This window comes from Stomoxys calcitrans, chromosome 1 (assembly GCF_963082655.1).
Source record: "Stomoxys calcitrans chromosome 1, idStoCalc2.1, whole genome shotgun sequence".
Classification (NCBI taxonomy): domain Eukaryota; kingdom Metazoa; phylum Arthropoda; class Insecta; order Diptera; family Muscidae; genus Stomoxys; species Stomoxys calcitrans.
Window position 1 is genome coordinate 149,261,116 of NC_081552.1, and position 15,518 is coordinate 149,276,633.

The following is a 15,518-nucleotide window of genomic DNA, read 5'->3' on the forward strand; positions in this document are numbered from 1 at the left end:
CTGTTTTAATTACTCAATACAAAGTAGTATATTAGGTTGTTCATTCTCTTTCTTCAACACACCTTCTGTGTGTGCGTCCCGCACTATCAGTTGGAGGGAGTTCCACTTTAGGTTCTCATTTCTCTAAGAGCCTGTCTGATTTAGCGGATGTGAACATTCGCAAGTTATTGGGCATTTTAAAGCGATCTGGATGGTTCAACGGTAGGAATTAGAAGGCATCTACCTTCTTCTGTTCCTGTGGTATCACAATGGACGAAAACGTCTAAGTGACTCTGATGGCAGATTGCCGCTTAAACCTAACCTATCCCCTCCTAATGCTGGTGACATTTGTGAGGTACTATGCCACAAAAGCGGTGTCGCACTGCGGCACGCCGTTCAGACTCCGCTATAAAATGGAGGCCCCTTATCAATGAGCTTAAACTTGAATCGGACTGCACTCATTGATATGTGAGAAGTTTGCAACTGTTCCTTGGTGAAATGTTCATGGGCAAACTTTTAATTTGCATGTGTGTTTGATGGTCCTATGTAGTGCTAATGCCGAAATAAAGTTTTTAATATCATTTTGTGAGTGAGGTTTATTTTATCGAATCACGTTAAATGTAGGATTTTATCTAATTTTTATATATAACCAGTATGAAAGGCAAAAATTCGGGCAATATATAAATATATATATGTATATGAGAGCTATATCTAAACCTAACCCGGCTATTGAGCAGATTGTTTGAAAATTGTTGTTACTACGGCCATTTAAGTGCAAATCGGGCGATACATATATATGGGAGCTATATATAAATCTGAATCGACTTTGATGAGATTTTGCAAATATTTTAAAATCAGTAGCAAAACAGTCCGTGCCAAATTTTGTTCAGATCGGTTGAAATTGTCCTTACTACGGCAATTTAAGTGCAAATCGGGAGATACATATATATGGGAGCTAAATCTAAATGTGAACCGATTTAGATGAAAATTTGCAGATATGTTAAGATCAGTAACAAAACAATTCATGCCAAATTTTGCGCAGATCGGTTGAAAATTGTACCTACTATGGCCATTTAAGTGCAAATCGGGCGATATATATATATATATATGGGAGCTTTATCTAAATCTGAATCGATTTTTATCAAAACCAATAGCGTTCGTCCTTGGACCGGACCAAAAAAGTGATATGTGCAAAATTTCGTGATGATTGGACGACAAATACGACCTGCACTTCGATTACAAGAATATATGGACTCACAGACGGACAGACGGACATGGCTAAATCGAACAAGAAAGTGATTCTGAGTCGATCGGTATACTTATCAATGGCTCTAGCTCCTCTCCTTCTTAGTGTTGCAAACAAAAGCACAAATCTATAATACCCTGTACCACAGTGGTTATGTAGGGTATAAAAATCAATTTGTGTTTGTTTGTGTGTTCGTTATAGACTCAGAAACGGCTGAATCGATTCACTTGAAATTTTCACAGATGGTTCATAATGATCCCGTCGTGAATTTTTTTTTATATCTAAAGGGGGCGGACATTTGTGTGCTCTCTTATAGTAACCTACAAAAAAAATTTGGTATCCAAATTTCGGGTACTTAGGGGCGCCCCACCGCCAAAACCTACCAAATATATATATATATATATATATATATATATATATATATATATATATATATATATATATATATATATATATATATATATACACCAATCACGACAATATGGGACTCAAATGAAAGGTATTTTAGATTAGTAAACGTATCCGATATCCAATTGTCGGACCAAGTGTTTGGGGGATCACCCCAACCCCCAAAACACCTCTAAATCGGACATATTTACCGACCATGGCAATATGGGACTCAAATGAAAGGCATTTGCAAGTAAAATACAAATCTGCTTTTCAAATGTGGGACCAATTTTCTGGGGGTCCAACCCTTCCCCAAAACACCCCCCAAACAGTACTTATTTACTGACCATGACAATATGGGGCTTAAATAAAAGGTATTTGAGTGTAGAATACGAATTTGATATTCAGATGTGGGACTAAGTATTTGGGGTCTGCCCATCCCCTAGAACATCCCCCAAAGAGGACAAATTCCCAAAAAGGAAGTAATTGCGGACCATTGCAATATGAGGAGTATCAGAGTTTTTTTGTTTTCAGAGTAGAACACAAATCTGATATATATTTTCAAAGCCAAGTCATTGAGTGGCCGCCCCATCCGGTCATGTTTGGCGACTATGGAAAAATGGGGCTCAAATGAAAGGTATTTGGGAGTAGACCATGAATCTGATATCATCGTTCGGGACCAACTGTCTAGGGGACGTCCCACCACCATAACAACCCCCAAATAGGACGTATTTGCTCACCAAGACAATTTGGGTCTTTGAGACAGTGGAGCTCGATATTCATAGTTTGTAGGGCCCATACCCCAAACCGGACGTATTTTCTGGCTTTTGCAATAAGGGATTTAAATGAATGTTATTTGAGATTAGAAAAGGAATTTGATAGCCAATTTTGAGGCCAATGGCAATATGGGGTTCAAATAAATGATATATAGATATATAAGAATAGAGCACGTTGCTGATATATTTTCAGGGCTTAGTGTTTAGGGGACCACCCCACTCCCCAAAAGACCTCTAAATCGGGCATATTTACCGACCATGTCAATGTGGGTGTTAAATATAAGGTATTGGGGGCAGAGCAAGAATTGATATCCACTTTCGGGACCTATTTTCTGGGGGTCTACCCCTTTCCCAAAATACCTCACAAACAGCAATTATTTACTGACCATGACAATATGGGGCTCAAATAAAAGTATTTGGGAGTAGAATACGAATTTGATATCCAAATGGAGGACCATGTATTTAGGGCATTTTTCGACCATGCCAATATGCGGCTCAAATGAAAGGTATTTGAGATTAGAAAACGAATTTGATAATCAATTTTGGGGCCATGTGTTTGGGGGATGCCTCATCCTGTAAACTCCCCTTATAGCAATGGCAATATGGGGTTGAAATAAATGGTATTTGAGAGAAGAGCACGATGCTGATATTTTTTCAGGGCCAAGTGTCTGGGGGACCACCTGACGCCCGAAAACATCCCTAAATCAGACATCATGAGAATATCGGTCTGAAATAAAGTATTTTAAGAATGGAGTACACCTTACATCCAAACCTAAATTCGTAGACCAATAAAGATCATATGGGATTCGGATAAAGGTACTTATATTGTTAAACTGTTAGTCAAGCGATATACTATTTTCGTAGCATGCTATTTCACTAAAAGCTCTTTAGTTGTCGAAAATAAATATTCAAAGGAAAATTTTGCTCTATATAAGGTAAGAGAAGGTGGAGCAGTGGAGCGGGCCCGGTTCAGCTAGTGTTAAATAAAAACTCATCAAAATATCAAAATATGATACAGGGATATGAGGTTGCAAAAAAGTCAACATTTGAAGGCCTTACAAATAAAATATTTTTCGGCAAATATTTTTCGATTTTGTGGGAAATTAACTAGATCGGGAAGGGAAGCCCTCTATAAAATACCCACCTTGACGTCCAAAAATATGCATAGAGAGCGTATTTCTTTTTTGTTTTTTTTTTTTTTTTTTGATTTACATTTAATTTATTTAAATTTTTCTCATTTGTTTACGAAAATAGTACATTCAATTTAAGATTTTTTTTTGTTTTGGATTTTCTTTTTGATTTCAAACAATGGTAATGCAAAATTAAATTAACAACTTTCAAAATATTGTGCATTTGTATGGCTAACAAAATAAGTTTTGATTCAACATATTATCAACAATAATTACTTAGTTTGCAGAACATGACTTGTGTTCGGTATGCAGTATGTTGGCTGCCATTTGTTTGGCTGACATTAACTTATGGTTGTTGGTTCTTTGTTGCTATTGTTGCTATTGTTGTATGTGGAAGGTAAGTAATGTTTTAATTTTTTTTTTATTTTTTATAATTATATAACATATGTATTGTATGTAGCATAGCATAACAATGTTTGTGTTGTGTGTTTAAGGAAGTTGTTTTTTTGTTTTGTTTTGTTTTTTGTTTCCACAGTAAAACAAACAGAGAGAAAATATGTTAGGAAGAAAGCATTTTTTTGTTGACTAAACAATTCAATTGTTTAAGGTTTTGTTTTTCTTTTCTTATTTTTTCAATTAAGGTTACATATCAGAAATTATTCAAAAAAAAAAAAGATTAATTATATAAAATACATATGCATTAAAAAAAACCAAAATATCAAATAAATATTAAATAAAATATACATACATAATTGTTTATAAGCTGTTGTTGTTCTTCTTTAATATTCATTTAAACACTATAACCCATGGTTAGGAAGTATAAGAGTTTTTATTTGCATTAAATTGTAAATATTAATCGAATAAAAAAAGATTACAATCATTACAGGTTGTTTTGCTGCTGCTCACAACGTTCTATACACAGCGACTCGTACAGTTGTAGAAGATAACAGGCCACTTGTACGTATGTAACACAAGAATGGTATGCCGTTGTTGTTGCTTTGTATGCAGGTAGGATTGTTTTAATTAATTCCTAGGTTTGATTGTTTTGATTTCTTGGCGTTTTGTTGGCTTGGCGGTGCAATTAATCATTTTTTATTTTTTTTTATGAAATGCAGTTAATCAATTTAAAATAAATAAAATATTGGAAATATTTCGTGTGTGTGTGTGCAATTGGTTTGTGTAAAATCGAGGACGAGTAGTTGGTTTTAATTGATTTTGTTGTGAATATATTGCTCCAATTGTTGTTGTTGTTGTTGTTGCATTATATATATATATATATTTATTTTTTATACAATTGCATACATTTAGGGACTTCTTCGCATCGATTGTTTTCTATTGCTTGGCATTGGCGCCGCCACCCACTTTACATCAGCTTTTGCTTGGCGCATTCTGGGCAAATGATATCGGGTCCATCGGTGATGAAACCACGGCCAACTAGACTAGTCTTGCAGCTGGCACACACAAAGCAGTCGTGATGCCAATGGCGTTCCTCAAACGAAATAAAGCGAGTGCCACCAATACCTTTTGGAGGGAAGAGGAATAGAAACATTATCGACTCCAAAATGTAGCGAGAAATTACGATGTTTCAACTTACCGGTAATGGGTTTGTCACACGATGTACAACGTTTGGCGAAAAGCTCACCGAAGCATTCGGCACAATAGGGTTTCTCATCGCGGCTAGTGAAGCGCTGACCAGCCAAGGTAATATTGCAGTGGGTGCAGGTGAAGCACTCACGATGCCAGGGTTCGTTCTTGTAGGTCACGCCACCCGAAGTGATAACCTGCAACAAGATATAAACGAAAGGTTAGTATTAGCATGGTCTCAAATGATGTTCGATATTTTTTAGTAAAAAGTAGGGATTTTTGCCATCCGCAATCCCAAACTCGATTCCGGCAAGAGTTAATGTTTCTAAAATCAACTGTGCACAGCCAAAGAAAACTGCAGTTTTGTCATCAATAGTTGTCTGATGTGTAAAAGTAGTTTCCACAGTAATAAAAAAAAACCAGTAAGGAAGGGCAAAAGTCGGGCGGTGCCGACTGTATAATACCCTACATCTACCCTATAAGTACAATGTGGGACCTACATCCAATTCTGAACCAATTTTGATGGACCTCGCCAGCAAATATGTTCAAAGTGTAAAAACTATGGTTGGCAAATGGCAACATTATGGCAAATTACCCAAAATCTGACGAACGTATATATGGGAGCTATATCCAATTCTGAACCGTTTTCGAGCAAACTTCTCAAATAATGTGGTAGTCGTCGAGGAAAGCGCTGTGCAAAATTTTGGCAAGATTGGTCAAACAACGCGCTTGCAGTGGATCTTAGGGTGAAAATCTGGCGATATGCATATATGACCGCAATATCAGAATCTGTGCGGATTTCTTCGAAATGCACCAGTAGTATCAAAAGTCATAAGGAAATCCTTCCTGCAAAATTTCGACAGAATCGGAACACAAATGATCACTTTTTCGCAATATTTCCTAAAATCGGACGAACATATATATGAGAGCTACATCTAATCTGAACCGATTTCGAGCAAACTCCTCAGATGCTGTGGCAGTCGTCGAGGAAAGCGGTTTGCAAAATTTTGTATCAATAAACAAAAAGATGTATCGGTAAACAAAAAACCATTTTATTGCAATATTACTGCAAATCGGATAATATTTATTAATTGTAAAAAAATAAATAAATATTTTTTTACAAGATTGATCAATAAATGTGCTTGCAGTGCCTCTAGGAGTGAAAATCGGGCGATATATATATGTGAGTGCTATATCTAAATCAGAACCGATTTCCATGAAATTCACCAGTATTGTCGACAGTCGCAAAAAAAATCCTACCTGCCTAATTTCGAGAGAATCGGTTAACAAATGACCATTTTATTGCATTATTACTGAAAATCGGACGAACATATATATGGGAGCTATATCCAGATCTGAACCGATTTTTTCCAATTTCAATAGGCTTCGTCTCTTGGCCGCAAAACATCCCTGCACCAAATTTGAAGGCGATCGTATGATAACTGCAACCTGTACTTTGTACACAAATTAACATGGACGGACGGACAGTGAGACAGACAGACGGACATAGCTAAATCGAATCAGAAAGTGATTCTAAGTCGATCGGTATACTTAACAATGGGTCTATCTCTCTTCTTTTTGCGTGTTACAAACTAATTCACTACGTTATAATACCCTGTACCACAGTAGTGGTGTAGGGTATAAAAAACAAATGCGTTAAGTTCGCCCGGACCGAATCATCTGTGGATGATATCTTCTTACAGGCAGAAACTAATAGGTCATCAATGAAGAAATTATAGAAGACCTTGTGCAAAGTTTTACAATGTTCGGACAAGAATTGCGACTTGTTGTATCCAGTGTTGCCACTCAAGAAAACTATTTCTTACCAGAATGTAGGAAAACTGCTATCAAATCCGACCAAAACCTACCAAATGTTCTATAAACCAAATATGCGATATATGTTTCTAAAGCCACCACCGAGAAGCTGGCCATTTTTCTTTTCTATTTGCAACCCATAAAATTATAAATTTCCAACCCTACAAAGCAGTATACATGCTAGGTCGTCGTTATAATCATAGGCAATTTAGGCATATCCGTCTGTCTATTTGCTGGAATCACTCTACAGCCTTAAGTTCAAAAATGGCCTATATACTGATCTCCCGATAAGAAATCTGGATTTTTTGCCCCGATTTCAACGAGCAACAGTGCCAGATTTCGATAAGGCTATCTCCCGATTTAAGGGATTGAGCCCATAAATAATACGCTTTACTATCCATTTTCGACGTTTCAGTCGACCCCCCCCTCAACATCTGAGTATGGATCTGACTATATTTGTAAGTAGCTGTCATATTGCACTGTTTTCCGATTGAAGGAATGCAAAAAAGTTGCATTTCTTACCTAGTATTTACAAAATTTGGAACACTCATACCAGTTACAATCAATTTCCCTTGGCAGCCAGTTGTACGTACCGGATTGACCCGATGGAGTCCTTCATCGGCAAGGGCGGTCGCCAAAGTGTGCAACGCACTGATTTGTACAACAAATCATCAATTTCAGAAGTTACGGCCTTTTTCCTGAAATTTGAATCAGTGAGACTCCTTGTAACTGTAATTCGCCCCTCGCATCCATGGTTTTATTCTGCACTATTAACGAATACACAGAAACGACAAGAAGTGAAATAAGTTTAGTTATCCCCGGAGATTTTTTTCAGTAAATAACTTGGCATTTTATGGGAAAACCTACCAAAAATTGAGGTCAGTCTACCAACCTCCCAAGGGAATGAAAACCTACCAACGGCAACACTGGTTGTATCTCGAAGAACATGGCAAGGATTGTGAAGTCATAACAGAACTGCACATTGTAGATATCAGCCAAATTGGATAAGAATTGCGATCTTTATGGGTACAAGAAGTCAAACCGGGAGATCGGTTTCTGTGGGTGCTAAATCTTGGTGTTGGATATCAGAACAGAGCTCAACGAACAAAATTCTAAAAAACCGGAAACAAATTGTCCCACTCAGGTTTTTAAATATCCAAGACAAATCGGGAGATCGGTTTATATCGCAGTTAATCTAAATCTGCCTATCACGCTGAATGCCTGGTTTCGAATGCTTCATCAATAAGAAGCATTAGTTCAACATATCCAGGGGTTAGCCATACTCGTTCAAAATTGAAAAGCTTTTCACAGACAGATGAATGGACTTCTCTAAACCGACTTAGAACATAATGGTTATATGATATTTTATACCCTCCACCATAGGATGGGGGAATACTAGTTTTGCCGAGCCATAATGGTCCATGCTTTCATAAAGCCGCCATATATTCCGATCTCGGATCTTGACTTCTTGAGCCTATAGAGAGCGCAATTCTTATCGAATTTACCTAAAAATGTGAGCAAAAGCTGATTTTTTATGGCTACAAATTGTTTAAGTTGTGAGAAAGCTGTTTAAATCATAAAGTTGTGAAAACAATTTAATTTGGGGTTGCTTTCGACTGATTTCTTTATGTTTTTGTCAGAAGAAATAGAGCACCGTTGAAAAGTGATTTTCGTGTGTTATTTTCATTTGTATCACACTATGTTTGCAACTTTAACAATAGCAAAGTTTGACATGTCATAAGACAAGAACATGAAGTGTGATGGCACATTTAGACGTTTTCGTCCATTGTGATACCACAAAAACAGGAGAAGGAAATGCCTTCTAGTTCCTACCGTTTAACCATCCAGATGGCTTTAAAACCCCTAACAACTTGCAAATGTTCACATCCGCTGAATCAGACAAGTTCAAAAAGCAATGAGAACCTAAGTTGGAACTCTTTTTGACTGCCAGTGCGGGACACACACGCATTAGATGTTCTATAGTGTTTTCTCCATCGACATAGTCACAGCTTTTGCAGACGCCGTTACTTGCAACCTTCAGTCGGTCAGCATGTTTCCCGATCAGACAGTGACCTGTCATGACGGACACAATGACTGAGACGTTTGTTATAGCCAGCGCGCTGCAGCGACAGCAAAGCGTTTGACCTTTTCAAGTCTAAATGGAATGTTCACAACCCACCTTTTGTTACCGTCTATTATTCGATGCCCTTCGGGCCTGATTCTAAGATTCTAGTTCCCCTGGAATGTGTAAGGTGGTTGCTAGTCTCGCAAGCTCAAGCTCATCTGAACATATGAATATTAAATTGTTCGGCCTTCTCGTTGAGGGATTTGCGACAGTCGAGTGCGGCTTTGGAATTCAGAAATATATTTCCCAAAGGCTTAGTGGCTGTCTGAGAAGATATTTACACCAATTGTCGTTATGACATTATATTTTAGCCATTCCACCACTTCTTTAATTGCAAGGATCTCTTTCTCGATATGATCAGTCCTAGTTCTTCAGAGTACATCCCAAAGCCCACCAGGTCGTTTAGTTTGGAACCATCTGTACAACAATATAACTAGTGGAATCTTTCTGACATCTGGGCTTAATTTTCAATACTAAATTGACTTGGACAAACCACATCAATCGAGCTTCTGGGAGAATACATGGTATGTTGAGAAATTTGTAGGCTGCACGGACATGTACTCCTCAAAATATTCGGATGTTGCTTGCTAAGACGCATTCAATTCCAACATTCAAGACTCTAGGACACTTAATGTTGTCTGTAACTGCTTCGCACATTACGTCTTAAATAAAACAGGGAGAGACAAAATATATCTGAATTCTTGTACCAAATATCCAACGTCAAATTTGACATCATGTATTTTATTGAAAAGAACCTTCGCTACAGAAGAAGCGCCAGATCCAGTAGAGGCAAGCAAATCATATTACCGAGATTTAAACGATTCTGTTCCGACCTCTGTTCTAGCCAGCGACAGCAGAGCGGTAGGCCTCTTCAAGTATAGATTAGGCCGCATAATTTGGGAATAGCCACAACCCCCCCTTTGTGTGACCATTTATTATCCGTTGCTCTTCGGGCCCGATCCTAAAGACTTAGCTTACATATCGCTAAGAGCATACCCACAGATTCCAGTTCCCGTGGAATGTGTAAGGTAGTTTCTAATATAGCAAGCTCGTCCGCTACAATCCCCTTGAAAATATCTCTGTGGCCCGGCACCCAGAAGAAGTAAATTTTGAATTATTCAGCCATCTCGTTGAGAGATCTGCGACAGTCGAGGGTGGTTTTTGAATTCAGAAATACGTTCTCCAGGGATTTGATAGCTGCCTGGCTGTCTGAGAAGATTATTAAAACAGTCGTCGTTATGACATTATATCTTAGCCATTCACACAGTAGGTGGACTTTTGAAGCGCCGTCCACCAGACCACAACCCCATAAATCATTATTAGTCTGACAACTGCAGTATGTACCCAGTGCATAACACGCGGTTTAAACCCCCAAATTTTGCCAATGGCTCTCTTGCAGGTGTATAGGGCAAGAGTTGCCTTTATTGCCCTTTCCAAAATCTTGAATTTGAAGTTCAATTTCCTGTTCAGCAAACACCCAGGTATTTTGCCCATTTAGTAAATAGAACATTCTCTCCTCTCAAGGAGACAGGTGTCTCTGTAGATAATTTGTATCTCCTGCTGAAAAGAACTACTTCTGTCTGGCGCGGAATTACGTCTAGACCACTTTCGGTAGTCCACTTCGCTGTTGCACGTCGAGCTTCCTGAAGTATATTTCTAAGAGTGCTGGGAAACTTTCCCCTTAGCCGCAATTTCCACGTCATCAGCATTTTTCTTCCAGAGACAATAATAGTTTGTTATTGGCTATATTAAAAAGTAGAGGAGACGGTACACCTCCCTGAGGTGTTCCACTGCTGACGCATAATTTTACACCCCCCATCATAGGAGTGGGGTATACTAACTCGGTCATTCCGTTTATAACACATCGAAATATTGATCAGAGACGCATCAAAGCATATATTCTTGATCGTCTTGACATTGTCTGTCTGTCGAAAGCTCGCTTACTTACGAAGGAGTAAAGCTAGGCACTTGAAATTTCGCACAAATACTTATAGGTCGGTTGGGATTGTAAATGGAGTCATGCTCCCATATAAACCAATCTCCCGATTATACTTCTTGAGCCTCTAGAGAGCGCGATTCTTGTCCGATTTGGCTGAAATTTGCGTAATGACTTTTCCTATGACTTTCAACACATGTACTTATTATGATTTGAATCGGTTCAAAACTTGACATAGCTCCCATGTAAATCGATCTCCGGAATATTTTTCTTGAGCCCCTAGAGTCGATTTGGCTGAAATTTTGCTCAATGACATCTACTATGGTCTTCAACATTCAAGCCAAGCATGACCCGAATCAGTTTATATCCCGATAAAACTCCAATAGCATAGAAATTCGTATCAATTATCCTTTGTTTGCCTACGAAGAGACGCCGGGCAAAGAACTTGACTAATGCGATCGATGGTGGAGGGTATATAAGATTCGGCCCGGCCGAACTTAGCACGCTTTTACTTGTTAGTTCTACAAATCCAAGGCCTGCCGTAATGCATCTTTTTGTAGTGTTGATGCCTAGAAACTTCAGCTCCTTCGTAACTGCCGTCGGCCTACCAATATTGAAAGCACCTTTAATGTCAAGAAATGCTACCATTGTATATTCCTTGACAGTGAGAGAACCCTCTAATTAGGCGACTAGGTTGTGATTGGCTGTTTCATTGGACTTGCCCTTACCACATGCATGCTGTTGCCGAGACAGGCGATCTCCAGTGATCTTTGCCCTATGATATGTTTCTATCAACCTCTCAAGAGTCTTCTGCATAAAGGATGACAGACTAATAGGACGAAAATCTTTCGCCTTCGTGTGGTAAGGTTTTCCTCGGCTTTTGGAATGAAAATGACCTATATTTCCCTTCATCCCGCAGGTATATACGACATGCTGATACAAGCAGAGTATATCTCCCTGAGCCAAAGAGCCAGTCTGTCGGACACAGTTTGTAATTCACCCGGTGATACATCATCAGGGCCTGGCGACTTAAAGGAGTCGAACTTTTTTATCGTCCAAAGGATTTTCGACTCAGACACAATTTTCCCAATAACCTCCAACGGACAAAGTTGGAGAGTTTCCCGGGAAATATGTATCAACGAGTAGTTCTAGTGCTTCCTCACTAGACATTGTCCTTACATTTTCTGACTTTTGAATGTATCCCACCGTAATAGGTCTCGAGGATAGGATCTTCCTTAGCCTAGAGGTCTCAGATGTGTCCTCCACGGAGCTACAGAATTCCACCCAGAACTTGTTCTGAACTTTTCTCACCTCGCCCTTGCATTTTCTTAGATCGGCCATAAAGATGTCCCAATCATATGGTGCCCTAGTGGCTTGCGCCCTGTTGAAGAGTTTTCTGCAGCTCTTTCTTATACCAACTAACCAGTTTTGGGGTCCACGATGGCGGTCGCTGTTTGCTCCTTGGCTTGGCTGTAGGATATACTGACACAAGCGAGTCATTCAGAGTCTTTATGATCCGCTTGACCATTATGTCTATGTCCTCTGCAGTTGTCACTTCCTTTTCTAGTCTAGAAGGGATAGACGTGCAGAATTTGTGTCGAAATTTATCCTAATCCGCCTTTTTTCTGTTTAGCCGAGGGACCACTTCTGCAGTATTTTATCTAAGGCTGAAACTAATAAAACAATGATCAGAGAACCTGTGATCATCCAATACTTCCCAGTCACATTTCCTTCCGCTTATATCCTCCGATACAAAGGTAGAAACTGTTGTTTTAGCCTCGTCTTCTGATTCTGCTTGGATCTTGTCATGATGGGCTTCCGTACGCATCCAGGGCAGGTGAGAAAGAAGCGGTACCACTCATCCTCAGAACAGTGGACACTTGCGGTGTGGTCGATTCCTCCTTAGATGCTTCTCTGCTGCTGTCGAAGTACTTTTTTACTTCCCCGCGTGCGCACACCTTGAGCCCAGCCTAACCGGTTGACCCCCCCCCCACACAGGGCTTGTAGGTTTCCGTTTCGAAGCCTCCCCATCCTGCATCGATTGTGGCAGGGAGGTTTTCAGTCTCCTGCAATCGACCAGACTTTAGCGATGTGGTCGACAGTTCCTCAGGCAAGTGTTCAGCAACAACTGCTGAGTCGTCTCCTGATACCCCAACCCCAGCGCTTCTATGGACCTTCAGTTTCAGCTTGTTAAATCCGTAGAATATAACTCCTTCAGACCTGTTGAGGTCTGCGATACAACCGGAGTTCAGTACGAATACTGCATGTCTCCGGTCGCCATCAGCCCCATCCAATCTACCAATCATCCAGTCGGTTGTTGAAATATTAGGATTATATTCCCTTAGTCTCCAAAATATGGACCCAAGATCTGAGGGAATCCTTGGTATCCAAGCGTGTGCCATTGGTCGAGAAGTAATATCTCCCTTATTGACTAAATCCTAAATCCAAGTGCTGCGCCTGGCCAGATCTCGATAATCTTTCTTAGGGCGCAACGATACATTTCGATTGAGCGTTTGTATTGGCCCCGATAACAGCCTGCATCGTCATAAACTAGAGGAGGCCTTGGCAATTCCGCAAGTACATCGGTTCATACAGATGGCAATTCATTGACTATCCCATTCCAATTGTTACTAGGTATGCAGCCCTGTTCTCTCCCTTGTCGGCAACTGCATCACCAAGCTGTACCTAGCGACATTAGCAAAGGTTCTTGAACCCATATTACTGTTGTTCGCTTTAGTTCTTTTGGTAATGGGATGCCATCCAGATGACCGCAGCCTCTTGGCTGACTGCGGTGCTGTTTCCGAACCTAGATTCGTAGCCTGTGGAGCGAACCTCCGAGCCCAATTGAGGGGGTTCTCTTCTTATCGATGAGAGTTTCGGAATCATTCGCACCAAGTCTCTCAATAAACCTAAGAGCGACGCGAATTTTGTTATTCCAATCTCTTGGATAGCATATTGATTTGCCAGAGAAGGCCGGCGGCCTAGATAAAATTGGTTCGTCCTTGTCCTTAAGACTCGAACAAAGGTGTCTTCGTCAAAAGTTGAGCCTGGAGCAGTCAGTCTACCAGTCGAGGTGTTAGTAGCAGATAACATGTTACAGCCCGATACCACCACCAACGCAGCTGTTGGGTCTTTGGAGACCTTTCTAAGCCTACTGTGCTAAGAATGGTCTAAATAGATTCATAACCTTAAAATATGACTTCCAACAACTGTGCAAGGTATGGTCCAAATCGGTCTATAACCTGATATAGATCCCATATAAACCGGTCTCTCGATCGATCTAGCCATGTCCTTCCGTCCATCTGTTTGTCGAAAGCACGCAACTTTCGAAGGAGTAAAGCTAACCGCTCGAAATTTTGCACAAATACTTCTTATTGGTGTAAAACCGATCTTGAATCTTGACTTCTTGAGCCACTAGAGGGCGCAATTCTTATCTTATTTGGCTATAATTTTTGCATTAGGTGTTTTGTTATAATTTCCAATAACTCTGCCAAGTATGGTTTATATTGGTCTATAACCTGATATAGCTGTCATATAAACCGATCTGGGGTCTTGACTTCTTGAGCCTCTAGAGGGCGCGATTCTCATCTGATTTGTCTGACATTTTGTAGAACGGCTTCTCCCATAACCTTCAACATGTAAACCGATCTCCCTATTTCACTTCTTGAGCTCCTAATGCGCGCAATTATTATTCGCATTGACTGCAATTTTACACAATGACATCTACCATGGTCTCCAAGTCAATTATGGACCGAATCGGACCATAACTTAATATAGCCCCAATAGCATAGCAATTCTTTTCTTTTATCCTGTGTTTGCCATAGGCCGAGTCTTCGAGAGATTGAGGACAAGAGGTGGGTTATGGACGGTACACTCTGCCAGGATTTGCTGGCCATTTCTGTGTGGGTCGAATGAATCGATTAGATTTTAATGCACGAAAGACTCAGTGTTGTTTTTTGTCACACAAACGATTCGCTGACCCATTGCGATCATCTATTTGGCTATCAACGGTGTAGATGTTGAGCAATCAGAAGCTCTTGATGTTCTGGACATGAAAATACAAAGTGATGTTCGTTGGGCTAAATATGTAAAGGGTGATTTTTTTGAGGTTAGGATTTTCATGCATTAGTATTTGACAGATCACGTGGGATTTCAGACATGGTGTCAAAGAGAAAGATGCTCAGTATGCTTTGACATTTCATCATGAATAGACTTACTAACGAGCAACGCTTGCAAATCATTGAATTTTATTACCAAAATCAGTGTTCGGTTCGAAATGTGTTCATTCACCGTTCAGCGATGAGGCTCATTTCTGGTTAAATGGCTACGTAAATAAGCAAAATTGCCGCATTTGGAGTGAAGAGCAACCAGAAGCCGTTCAAGAACTGCCCATGCATCCCGAAAAATGCACAGTTTGGTGTGGTTTGTACGCTGGTGGAATCATTGGACCGTATTTTTTCAAAGATGCTGTTGGACGCAACGTTACGGTGAATGAACACATTTCGAACCGAACACTGATTTTGGTAATAAAATTCAATGA

General features: G+C 39.8%; 1 protein-coding gene across 7 annotated transcripts in view; it reads right to left on the reverse strand.

The window, feature by feature from the left end:
- Positions 1 to 4,328: 4,328 nt before the first annotated feature.
- LOC106090082 (four and a half LIM domains protein 2) overlaps positions 4,329 to 15,518 on the reverse strand; it is a 579,753-nt gene continuing 568,563 nt past the window's right edge. For all 7 annotated transcript variants that reach the window (XM_059361321.1, XM_059361320.1, XM_059361322.1 and 4 more), the window contains 2 exons: positions 5,113 to 5,299; positions 4,329 to 5,039 (listed from right to left, as the gene is read on the reverse strand). In XM_059361321.1, the coding sequence (XP_059217304.1) occupies positions 4,882 to 5,039; positions 5,113 to 5,299 (345 nt within the window). In that variant the 3' untranslated portion in view covers positions 4,329 to 4,881. The remainder of the gene's footprint in view (positions 5,040 to 5,112; positions 5,300 to 15,518) is intronic.